Genomic DNA, 13,141 nt, shown 5'->3' on the forward strand with positions numbered 1-13,141 from the left:
AGGAAAATACCACAAACTGGGTTACCAACACAGTAATTAAACATAACTAATTCCCCTGCTAACCAGAAAATGCCTCATTCTGTATAACTATTAACTTTTGGATTGTACAAAGCAGTAGGTAATACAAGATTCTGGAGACCAAAAGAATATAAGAGGTTTTGAAAATTTATTGCTATGTTCTGAATGGTATCTTACAACTTGACCACTGAGCTGCTCCTCTAGGATTCTGTGCTTGATGTATTACCTGTTTATACTGAACTGTTTTGATCTTTGAAAAACAAATCAGCTTCAACCATTAAGGCAAACGAATATGGAAGAGTATTTTACTCTGAGGCCATGCAATTATCATGTTATGGTCTTTTGAATTGATGGCCACAGCAAGCATTATAAGCATAAAATGTGAAATATTTATTTTAAAATGTAAATTCAAAAAAGAAACCTTTGGAAGCAGAGCTGAGGCACGGGGGAGGAAGTGATTCATCCAGGGTTCCCAGAAATAAGTCTCTGACAGTTTAGTGGAAGGGTACACAGATCATCTGACACCCCACTGTCTATGTGGAAAAAGTTTTAAACTTTTCAGAACACATAAAATAAAGTTTGTGGAATGTTAGAGTTTGCATCTTACTTTGTAAGTAGACTTACAGAATGTTCAGTAGACATCTCCCTTCACCTTTTGATTTGAACATACAGCTGCTACACAGCAACAAGGCACAAGTATCTGCCACATTACACTTTACTTATTTTGAGATATATTTACAGTTTGTGACATACAACATATCTTCATGCCCCATCTTCAATGACTTCAGGGCAATATACCCCAGTGCATTAAGGGACAGATTCGTTCATACAGAATTAAATTAATAAGCACAGGCATTTTAGCCTGGTATTCTTAGAGGATATGAGTATGGAACAGGGGTGAATTCCCACTGTAATAACTTTTTAAACCCTTGGCTGACCACAACCAACTTTGTGTTGGGCACAGAGGACTTAACAACTCCTCATGGAAACGGGCACCTCAATACTGCCATCAGTAAGGAAAATGCTTCAAGGTGTTACCAAAGACAGGCCTCTGCTTTGTTTATAACCATATGCTAATTAAAATGTTGTTTGCTTCCTACTAACCTTCTTACTGTGTGAGAAAATAGTTAATTACTGAGCTTCTTACTCTGTGAGAAAACAGTCACCAAGCTGATAGTGATAATGAGGAGACTGCTAGAAGTAGTTAATCACTTCAAGGTTCTCTCGTATGTCAAGATATGTACTGCTGTACGAATTAGGACAGAGCTGTGGCTACTTCAAGGAACATCCTTATTATCCTCAAGAAGCTGGCAAACTTACACTAAACTTTTACTGTCCTGAGATGACTCAATACCTTAAAAGGATAATGTGAGGAAGGGTATCCCTATCCAAATGACCACCAAGGAGCTCACACCTGTGCAGAAGTGTTTTGCTGACGCTGCAAAATTTAATACGCATGTGCAAAAGGGCTATTTGGTCATCCTAATGAATATGTAAGCCTCTTTTGTGTATAAATCATGGGTATGTAAGATTCTTTTGTGTATAAATCATGGGTGAATATTGCTGGTAAGGTGTGCTGCATTTGTGGATTTCCACCTAGCATACAATGTTGAATAAAGCAGTATCTGCTCTCTAAACTGCTTCAGGTTTCAAGAGCTTTTGTTTCAGGTTACAAGGGTAATGCCCATTTTAGACACTAAGGAGTTATACATGAGGGATATTTAAATACAAAAATCCATAGAAAACCAGACATCCTTAGCTCTACATTCTTCAAGTTATACAGTGGACTTCAAAAAATCCCTACCTCTTCTGTGTTACAGAACAATGTAACCGGAAAAAATTCTGTGTAAATACTGAATTATCCCTAAGTCATTACACTAGCTGCAAAACTGTCAATGCATGACTGTACCAGCAGATTTACATAAGGTCTACAAATGTAGCCGTTTTTCATCCAAAAGAGCGTACATATTGCTGCTAGTGCAGTTACAATCTAGGACAACTCTTCATTTCTATTCCTTATTGAGTCTGTGGGTAATGCCTTCTTGTGATCATTTAATTAATAACCAGTTACATAATTAACTAATCCATTCATTTACATTCTCTACAGTTTCTTTATATGCCCCTAAGTACTACTGGTACCTGAAAAAGTTAGTGCTATCTTTGAGTTGAAAATGATAATGCTATCAGTGATAGTTGCATTCACAGAAGAGGTAAACAGGCCATCACAGTAACATTTCACAAAACTGAGTCCTCACATTCTGAGCTCAGCTGACCCCAGCTGTTAATTCTGATTATTCAGGGAAAAACTCCAGACTAATGCTTAGAGAACACCTGACTCATGCAGGTAGATGAACATATTAGCAGGTGTAGTCTGACTGAATTTCTGATCCCAGATTCTGTCTATGCGTGCTTGCATTTTGCTTGCAACATGGGTACCCTCACCAGAAAATTCCATCCGAACATGCGGAAAAACTGCTTTATTCTGAGGGTGCCAGAGCACTGGAACAGGCTGCCCAGAGGGTTGTGGAGGTTCCTTCTCTGGAGATATTCCAAACCCACCTGGATGCGTTCCTGTCCAGCCTGCTCTGGGTGACCCTGCTTTGGCAGGGGGTTTGGACTAGATGATCTCCACAGGTCCCTTCCAACCCCATAGCGTTCTGTGATTACATAGCTGAGTAATGTAATTTGCTTCATAAATTCCAAAACAGAGGAGGATGCTTCAGAAAAAGCAAAATAAATGCAGTTATTCTTCTGAATGCAAATTATCTTTTTTTTTTTTTTTCATGCAAAACCAATGAGAAGGGGGAAGCTTTCTTGTCCACACTTTCATTAGAACATGTTTTAATTAACAGAAACATGAACATAACAATTAACATAGAACATGTTTTAATTAACAGAAATTCTTCTTCCCAGTTTTTGTTTATGCAAAGCAAACTACACCATCCCTGAAGTGGACTAACACAACTGACTTCAACATTTCAGAGGCAATTTGAATATGCTTAAACAGCTGCAGACACATTGTTTTGTTGGAATAACTTTAGTGTTTGTGAAAGACAGTTTGGGAATCTGAACTCCACGTTAGTGCTGGAGTACATCTGAACTGCCGTAGAACAGGCAATGTGTGCTGCTTCTAGATTTTCCTGCCAGCACGCCCCACTGGTAGGTCCTCTAAAACCCAGCTAGGGAAAAGAGGATGCCCTTTCCCTCCCTGCCCATGTTGTACAGGCTGTGAGTGGCGCTGAAAGCAGTATCAAACCTGCTAAAGGTTTTCCTTGTAATCAGTCATTCATTCAATAGAGACATTACCAAACTCTTAACTTCACACAGTTTGCCAAAGCTAATTCAGTGGTCACTAACAATTGTGACATATTTAGGATAAGAGGATTCAAGAAAAGATACGAACACCTCCAGAATGTAAAATAAGCCATTTAGGCTATCCCATCCAAGTAGATTTTGCCATAAACTCATAATCTTAGTAGCAGATATCTGCATATCTATCCTTATATTAGGAATTGTTAGTTTTCCCTCCTTTTGAAAATTTCTACTGCACTAATACATAAGACCTTTCAGCTCTGCAACCCTGATGTATATAATCAGTGGGATCTGTTAGAAATAAATAAATAACATTATATTCATCTGAAACAAAAAACATAGAAGAGCAGGTTGCTCCACAAACAGCAAAATCAGTGATGTCTGGTTGCATATGGATTTGGGTGATATCCCTACACCCCTCTTCAGGCCACAGTTGTCCCAGGTATCCGTCCTTCTGTGGTTTTCCTTTCCCCTCCCTCCCAGCAAATGCTGCAGTTTGTTCAGAAGCAGGAATACGCCACTCAGCCCCACAAGCCTCACAGAAAAGACCAAGCTTACCCTGAAACTTTTTCTTCAAAGGATACCTTCCTCTGAGTTCTGTCACTCAATAACTGTCAATTTTCATGAAGAACTTAAATTGTCTTTGAGCTTTCTACCTCCAGCCCAATTTTCCTTAAACTGAACAGTGGCCTCAAAGTGGGTCTGACAGTTAGATGGATGGAGTACACAACGGTTTAAGTCTCGTTTCCTTAGCAAAACAGGCTTGAAATTGCAGCATGGAAGGAACCGTCTGCAGGAAGCTCCAGCTGGGACACAATATAAGGCAACTAGTTAGATGGGAATTAAAGCGGTAAGAAAATTGTTTATTGTTCAGGCATAGAAATTGTTGCTCCAACTGTCATAAAATGACAAAAGTTTACGTTTTTAAAACCGAGTCAATATATTTTATATTAGCATACCTTCAGTCTTGAGAAACAATGAATTTTAGTGCAAAGAAACTAAATAGAATAAATAAAAGTATTAGGATCTCAAGAGTAAAAAATCATACCATAAATATGTCTGCACGTACGTGTATTTATATGTCCTCTATCTCCACAGTATCTAAACTCTTCAAAATGGTTAAAGATCTCTCTTCCTCCTCAGCTTTTAGGAGATGTAGCTTCATGTTTAAGAGTATGTGTGTGCACATAAGCGTGTGTGTTTGTGTGTATACTTGTTGTATGTATGTAACAATCTTGGGAAGAGGCAGATCAAGAGAGAGTTTGTTTATTTGTGAAAGATCATAAGCCTTGTTCCTCATGCTGTGAGAGCAAAAGACAAAGTTTAAGTCCTGCATCTGCAAAAGTTCTGTTGTGCCTGCTCTGGAACGCTCCTTCATTTGCCAAGGATTTTGCAGCTGTTGTAGAACTTAGAGGGATATCGTGACACTCGGGTGCTTAAATCCTGTTTCACAGAAGGCTTTGATTATCAGGACAGACTTTGAAATCAAACTCTGCATTCAGTGCACAGCCAGCTGAACTCCAGGGCAAAGTTATCACCATGACCTGTTGCTAAATACATAGGGCTGCTGCGTTTTACAACTGCTGAAGTTTTTATAACATGGAGCTTTGTTCCCGAGTGTGAGTTGCAGCAATGAAATATGAAGGTCAGTGATGCAAATATTGTTGTGGTCAGGTCTAAGGCTTATAGAAAAGGACACAATGTACAGCTAGTTATAGAAAGAACATTTTTGTTATTGGTAGACTGAAGAGTCAAAGAGAATCCCAGTGTTTCACTATTTGACACAGATGGTCTGTGGTGAAGCAATCCCCTTTTCCTGAAGGCAAAAATCCAGTCCCACTTAAGCTTACTGTCATCCAGATGCTAAATCAATGTCAGACAAGTGCTAATTTTGGCAGGCTAGTTAGGATCCAGCATAATCCAGAAGCTCGTTGAACTTCACCTGGATGCTAATCTTGACAGGACATTGAGAATTCAGGAAGAAGCTGGTATTCTTCCAACTTCATGCATATGTTCAGATGGGAAAACTAAATTGTAATTTGTCTCTTCAGGTGTGATGCAGCTTTTAAGACTGAGAAATCATTACAGTTACCATAATTAAAAGGACTTCAGATATTTCAGAACATTGTTTCAGCTCTGAGGATGACAAAGAAATAATATTTGGTAACGAACAAATATACAAAGTGGCAGAGAGTTGCAGCATAATGATTACAGACATATTTTCTTTATCTTTTGTCAGAATTAATAGAAAACACAGAGCATAAATGGTGTCTGTACTGTGCGCGGGCTTATGAGTGATCTGGTAAGTCTTCATCCACAGGTGGCATTACAATTGATTTTTCTAACTTCTCATGAGAATGGTTAGGTAGGAGGCAGAAGTTTGTGGAATCACTTTTACAGAGCAACTGGGTCTTTGGCACTGTTGAGATTTTGTCACGTATTAGGTTGTGTAACATATTCATCTATTTCAAGGAATGATGCTGTTTAGGGATAGCTACAGTGAAGGCAGAAGTAATCTCAGATAATCTCACACATTTATGAGTAATTTTTATGCAGATATCCAGTTATACTGTCCATGCATTTATTTGTGTATATCAAACGGAGAATTAACAGTGCAAGTGCTTGTTTTGTGAAAAGGTGTTCATGAGTGCAAGCAGAGACACATTTAGATCTTAAAACTCATATGCCCCCTAGAATTGGCTTGTAGATTTTCATGGTGAATTCTCCTGGTGCTTATGGCTGTAAAGGCTGAACGCGGTTCTTTGCCCTTTAACAAAATTCTACAACCAGTAAAATACTCCAGATATTTTCAAAACAAACAGAAAACAAAAATTTGTTATGAAGGCTGGTTTCTATAGGCCTTGGTCATACTCAGGTGCCACTCCCAATTCTGCTTGTATGTACTTACAAACAGATTGCTGAATTTTACCACACAATTTTAAATATATGTTTTCAGTAAAGCCCAATTTAAAGCTTTCCAAATGTATCTTTTAAATAACAGATGAAAAGTAACAAATATATCTTCATGTATATTATTATTTCAGGGTTATGTGGTTTTATCCATCAATATGATGAATAAAAATTTATTTCCTATAAAATTCCTTACTTTAATGATGCATCTAAATACATTTAATTCTAAAATCTGAAGCCTTTGTAACACTCCTTGAATATTAGAAGCCACGATGTCATTCCTATCTCAGTGCAAAGCAGGCCGACTGGAATCCTCAAAAGTGCATCTCAAGTTATTTCTCAGTGTATTAAACTTAAACTGTTCCTAAAATTAATCTTTGATTAAAAGTCAGAGAGCAAAATGCATCTGATTTCCTCCCTCCAGAGACATGAGTCAGCTTAGACATTTTGGGAAGATGAGTTCTTAGCCGTCCTGTTTTAGCCTCTGGTAGGTGTTATGAGCAGACTACAGGCTGCCTGCGGTTCCACCTAGAATGATCTGAAAAAGAATTTTTAAAAAATCTTGCTTATTTGAGGGTATTCATGTTTTGAAACAATCTGGCATTTCATAATACCAAAGCAGTAGGTTAAAGTCTGGATATGATCAGTTCCTGGTTTAGGTAAATATCTAACTAGATAACACAGGATTATTCACAAATATTTGAGCATGTGAGTAGTGAATGAAGCCTGTGACCCCCATGTCAATAAAAAAAGCACATAACACTAAGGATTCAGATGTCTAGATAGGACAAGGTGTCTGGGATGCAAATTGCTCTGTCAGGGGAACACTGTTTTAACACTTCATAATAGATGCTCAGTAAACTGTGAGAAATCCAACATATCTTCAAATAACTTACTGGTCATAATAAAGTACCCAGGGGTAGTTTTGGTGTGTAATCTTTACAACTATGACTAATCTGCAAAAAGTAGATATAGCTGACTAATGCCAGACATAATATCACTATCTCAGAATCTGCTTTAAAATTTCTTCTACCATTTGGCTACCGCTAAATACTTACTAAAAGTTTTAAACCTCTTATAGGTGAAATGAAAAGCCTTGAGTTTGTAAGAATATTAGATCTGATTCCCCCCTCTTTCCTGATACATCAGCATTTAAAGCCAATCAGAGAGTTGTCTTTTATTCTCTGCTTTAGACATTACTGATATCTGCTGAAAAGAATATAGAAGCTTGGACTCCAATAAAGAAGTTAAGAATTAACTTCCCCTTGGTTTTAATCACTATTAGGTAAGTGTCTGTGTGTTATATTTATGATTTGGAATCCTTAACAACTGACAACAATTTAAATTAAATTGCAGAGAAACATCAAATAAAGATAGCAGTTTTCAGGAGTTCCTGTGGTGTTGTTGAACAATAGTTCCTTTATGAACTTAACTTAAAAATAAAAAAAGCTCTTGGAACATTTTAAATCTTGATAAACACCAGCAGATGACAGAGTCCTCATTTAATGAGACCAATATTGGAGGTACGCATACAGTGGACTAGAAAACGTGTCTAAAATAAAACAAAGGTTGCATTCTGTGATATGATACTGTCTGGCTATCAACACCGGAAGTCTCCAAAGCAAGTCCCCATGCAATTCTTGGTGGACTGGTATGGGACACACTATGTCTTCACACACTATGGTTTTCTCTTAAGGCCTGTGGCTACCTACGGAGAAACTTCTTGGGACTTACCTAGCCCTAGACCCCAGCGTCTTTGAAATCACCCTAATAGCTTCTAAGAGAAAATTGTGTGCCAGGAAAGAGAGGACACTTCAATCAAAAGAGAAAATCCCTCAATCAGGCTGAAGTTCAGAGAAGATTTAAGAGAGTTATTGGTGAGGTGCGTTATAAGAAATAACGTGTAAAACATTTCTTGCCCAGTGATATTGTCATCGTTGTCCCTCACATGTACTTTTCCAGCTTCTCTGTTCTCCCTCAAAGATAAAAAGAAAACAATTCCTGCAAAATCAGAAAAGGGAAAAGGATGGAAATCATAGGAACCATCCTACCTGTAACCCCATGCTATTCTACTACTATGACTTGACGTTTCATACTCCCATGTGAAAGAAATGCCTTATGCCTCTAAGGAAGAAGAGTTCTTTCTAAATACTAACAGAGTTACAACATTTTAAGGACCTTCTGCTATTTCTGATGACCATGATGGAAACAGTACCTGCTTCTAAATGAAAACAAAATGCATTCTTTTAGAGCAAGGAGAGACTCTCCTTATGACTATGAAGAAAACATGGAAAAATCTCTTAGAAGTGTCAGAAGCAAGGAGTAATATTTTCGGAGACATCTTGGTCGCTTATGGGTCTATGTACTGACTTCAGATCACTTGCTACCAATGGCAAGCTCAGGTGCTGGGGCTCTAACAGATCCATGTTCTGGCAGGGCGACTTTTTGAGCCTAAAATATGTACCTTGTTTGTTTGCACCACCAGTGGAAAGAGATGGGCACCCTGCAGGAGCTGCACGGTGCCTGCATTAGAGGACTGTCTACCCAATAACTACATATGGAATTTATGCATATTAGCAGTCCAACTCAGTACTCCCACGTGCTGAATCTGTAACTGCCTGTAGCCAATGTGCTTAAAAAACAGGAGTCAGAAGACTGTCTGCACAGATACTGACACAGGTGTGCCAACATACTGGAAAGCCCCAAATTGATGGTTGAGCTCTATTAGCAAAGCAGGAGGAGGTAGTGGCAACAATTTGACATGATGTTATTCATTGCAGAACGCACCCCCAACACAGACCCAGAGCGTGCTAGGTCCTCTTTATCCACAGGGGTCAGGTACAACTTGTTGCCTACCAGCAGACCGTGCTCCCTTACTAGGGTATTCCCCTTATGCCTGCCTAAGAGGAATTCTCTGTTCTGTTTGTTGAAGCAGATCTACCACACAGCAAAGAACCTATGGTGTACAAGTCCAAGGAGAGAAAAAAGGAAAGGGGAGAGTCATGCAACTCTGAGGCCACTGGCATTTCCCTTAGAAGGGAGCACTCTTGGTCTAATCATTCACACATTGCCGTACCAGCATTTTTCATTGTTTTATTTGTTAAATTATTTAGTAAGAAGATTTTTCATATGCGTAATAAAGAATTCTGCTCATCTTTCCCCTGCTAGATATTACAAAGACAACTGGAGGCAAACATAGTTACAATACTTAGCATAGAAATTAATTAGCAATGAAAGAAATGGAAGAAGATATTTGCTTGACTGGTCAGCCTAGAAGTTTGCTGTCTAGTCTAAACTCATCTCCTCAGGTCACTCTGTAGTCAGTTGGAAAAGGTCAGTACTTCCCAGAGAGTTACTGATCCCATCCACTCTCAAAATCTTGTTTAAACATGAAGTATTCTGTTTCTCTCCACTTAGATTTACAGAGCAATTTGTTGGTAGACATATCCAATCTGTAACTGGTGAAATATGATCTGATAAAAATACCAGGTACAGCAACTTATTCTTTATGGACTTCATGAAATTAATTTCTCTACTTGAAAGTAAAGCAATTCCATTAAAAAGTTAAAAAATATTCAAATAAATGTCTATACTGAATTTGTAAAATGGTAGAAATATTTCTATTACTTTATAGACTGTCCTTATAACAGCATTAACACCCTGTGGATGTTAAAGTGAAGAATTCTGTGTAAAAATTTCTTACAAAAATGTCTTGCAAACATATAGAATCATTTTAAAGTTCATGATGCTTCACTTATTACATATATCATATTTGCTTTCTTCTTCAGTCCCTACCATTAAAGATAATTCTCATCTATTTTTTCATGTCTTCAGTGTCATGAAATATTTAGCATAATATAGAGAACTGTGTTAGTTCAGTTTAACAAGAAGGAAATTGCCTATATTAAGAAAAGAGAGAACTATGGTTCTCTTTAAGACAAAACAGAATGGAATGAAATGAAATAAAATGCAGGCATACTTTCTAATTATATTTCTTGTAATGAAACAGTCACTGAGCTCTTACTGCTTCTTAACATTTATAGTAGTCTTAAGGAGAGTTAATCTCTGAATCTGAGTTAGAACAACATCCTTCAATGAAAATGAAAGCATGAAAGTGAAAGCTTCACACAGATGCTCTTAAATATGCAGGATCTGGTCTCTTGCAACAAAATAGACACTTCTATGCTGATATTTAAAACTGACCTTATTCACTCCAAAACCCATGACGTATATTTTAATTCCTGTTTGGGAAATGGGAATTCCAGGGACGGGCATGTGCAAGATGTGCATGTTTGCATGTAAAGTGGGACCTGGATACCAGTAACTGAAAACTATGCAAAATTAAAACTTCGTGGCTCTGAGAATAATAGAAGAGCTTAAGATAAGTAGGAGATACTAGCAGTCATCAAAAAAACACCTGAAAGGGATTGTTAGAACTGCTTACTGGACATAAATGAAAGACAGATGCTTAAAGCAAAAGGTCAAGAAAAAACAGCACCTGGCACTCATATCTCAGAATCTGTTTGCTGGCTGCCATCTGAATATTTGTATCAGAAGTCTCTGTAAATCAAAATAAATATTTAATTTGTAAATCTGTGCTCCTGCACTGCTTTGACATTCCCTTTCCCCTCTTTTTATTTTTTCTGGTTTTTTTTTGGTTGATTGGTTGGTTGGTTGGTTTTTTTCCCCTAAAAGAACAAAGGGTTCTTATCAGCAACAATTCCGGAAAAGAATCAAGCTCCATTCAAAGTTTTCAGGTTACCAGAAACTCTTGGTAAAATCAATAGAGACTATTTAGGAATTACAGAGTGAATGTTTGATTATGTGGGAGCAATCCAGGGAGTTCTCAGGGCTAACAATTTTCCCATTTCCTAAACAGAAAAAAGGTATTTGTGAGGAAGTGTTGTATAAGAGCATCATGCTTTGTTTAGAGCATTGGAGACTACTGAAATGTTGTTAAACAACAATTAATGATGGGAACAAGCACTGTAAACTGCAATCTATTTGCCTAAAGGGGAAAAAAGACTTGTTTTCTTAAGCAAACACTCATTGCTATTACTCGTACATGACTTGATTGTGGAATAGTTGTTAAAAGGAAGAGGTTATAATATCATTCAGTTGACGAGGGAAACTAATGCTATGAGCAGCAACTCAAACATGTCTGGTCTAGACCTTCTGTTAGAAAAGCAAATGTATTTGGCAGCTCCTGTATCCACTGTAGCAGTTTGGCACGAGCAAGTGAATTCACCCCAGAAATGACTTGTCTTTTGCTAAGATACAAGAGCTTTTAAGTCTGACATCTGTTTCTGCCTTGCTTTCTGAGTACAAAAAGTAGGATTAAGTCAGCAGCTTGCCCCTTTCATCTTTAGTTGCGTGGTTCACTTTGAGGAGCCTACATTTTTGTTATGTTGAAGAAAGCTGGCAAAATTGGTGTGTAAATCTTGACCTGCAAATTACCTAGTAAGGTAGTTATTACAGCTGATCAATAATCAGTGTTTTAAATTAAGTTAACCACTGCATAATAAATAACCTAGAAAACACATTATGCTTGAAGCCATTAGTAACTACCTAATCGCTGATGCGTTAGCTTCAGCTTTCAGTTACTCAAGTAACAACTTGTATCTTAATACCTGTAGGCATTTCTACTTAAATATATTGAAGAAAGCTTTAGGTAAAGCTTGACAATATTACAATTCTTAACCCTCATCCTTCTGTCAAAAGGTTATTCAACTGCTATAAAGACATGTAGATACTTCATCTGGCAAGACCTTGCATCTTAACAGTAGTAAGTCAAAGGAAAGGAATTACCTTCTTCTACCTTAAAAGGGGTATCTGTAACAGATGGAAGTTATAGTCAGCATGAAAAGAAAAACAAAGTACAATATTCATTGCTTACAAGATAATATCCTGAAAGGATTACAACCAGAAAATTTCTGCTTACCAGATCCGCTGCTGCTCACTTGATTTATTTCTTCATCATCTTCATCATCGCTATCACAGTTTTGTGGCTGAAAAGCTGTTTCTGTCTCTGTGTCTACTTGATTAGCATCTGGCTCTTGCTCAGCAAAGCTTCGCAATGCCACAAGGCGGTGATGTATTGCTACATACAGGTACCCGGTGTCTTTTGAGCTTGCCTGCAGAACATACAATGCATACAGTCCAAACTTACTGAGAAAAATCTCTATTTTTTACAGATAATCTAGCAGAAATTTTCAAAAGTAATGAAAGAGCTGTGGTTTTCCCTTTTAGTCAAAACAATCCATTTAAGATTCACACTTATTAATTCATTTCAGAAAATAAATTTAAATACAAATAATGTCAAGTTTCTTGAAGTGGTCTGAGTTTCATAATATGTAGCTGTTAATTATTTTATCTATAGTTACAGGAAACATAAGCTTAAAAAATATTATTTCCCTTGAAGAATGGCTCAGTTTGTACTGAGTACTTGATATTCCAGACAATTCCTGAATATGATTCTAAAAGTAATAAAGCACTGAAATGTTAATATATGTATTGCATTTTGGTTTACAGAATAAATAAGAATTTTAAAACTTAACTACGAAAAATTATTTGTGATTATAAAATGTAAAGATACCATGAATTCAGCTGCTATTGTAGACCAGAAGATGAGCATCATCAAGAAGGGTACTGAGAACTAGACAAGGCAGCATTTTACCAGTACATAAAACCTTCAAGCAGCCCTGTCCCGAGTACTGCATTCCGTTCTGGTCATCACATCTCAAGGTTATAGCAGAATTAAAGTAAGTAAAGAGAAGGGCAGCAAAAATGATGAAGGGTGTGGTGCAGCTCCTTGTGAAGAGTTGAGACTCTTCAGTCTGAAGAGAAGGATGAGAAAGGGATTTAACTAAGGTTTTCAAAATTCTAAAAGTGGTGGATAAAC

General features: G+C 37.4%; 1 protein-coding gene across 1 annotated transcript in view; it reads right to left on the bottom strand.

The window, feature by feature from the left end:
• Positions 1-4,581: 4,581 nt before the first annotated feature.
• Positions 4,582-13,141, bottom strand: part of RANBP3L (RAN binding protein 3 like) — a 37,713-nt gene continuing 29,153 nt past the window's right edge. Inside the window, exons 14-15 of the mRNA XM_074166583.1 lie at positions 12,182-12,374; positions 4,582-6,778 (exon numbers count right to left, since the gene is read on the bottom strand). Coding sequence (XP_074022684.1) covers positions 6,735-6,778; positions 12,182-12,374 — 237 coding nt within the window. The 3' untranslated portion in view covers positions 4,582-6,734. The remainder of the gene's footprint in view (positions 6,779-12,181; positions 12,375-13,141) is intronic.

This window comes from Numenius arquata, chromosome Z, assembly GCF_964106895.1.
Source record: "Numenius arquata chromosome Z, bNumArq3.hap1.1, whole genome shotgun sequence".
NCBI lineage: Eukaryota > Metazoa > Chordata > Aves > Charadriiformes > Scolopacidae > Numenius > Numenius arquata.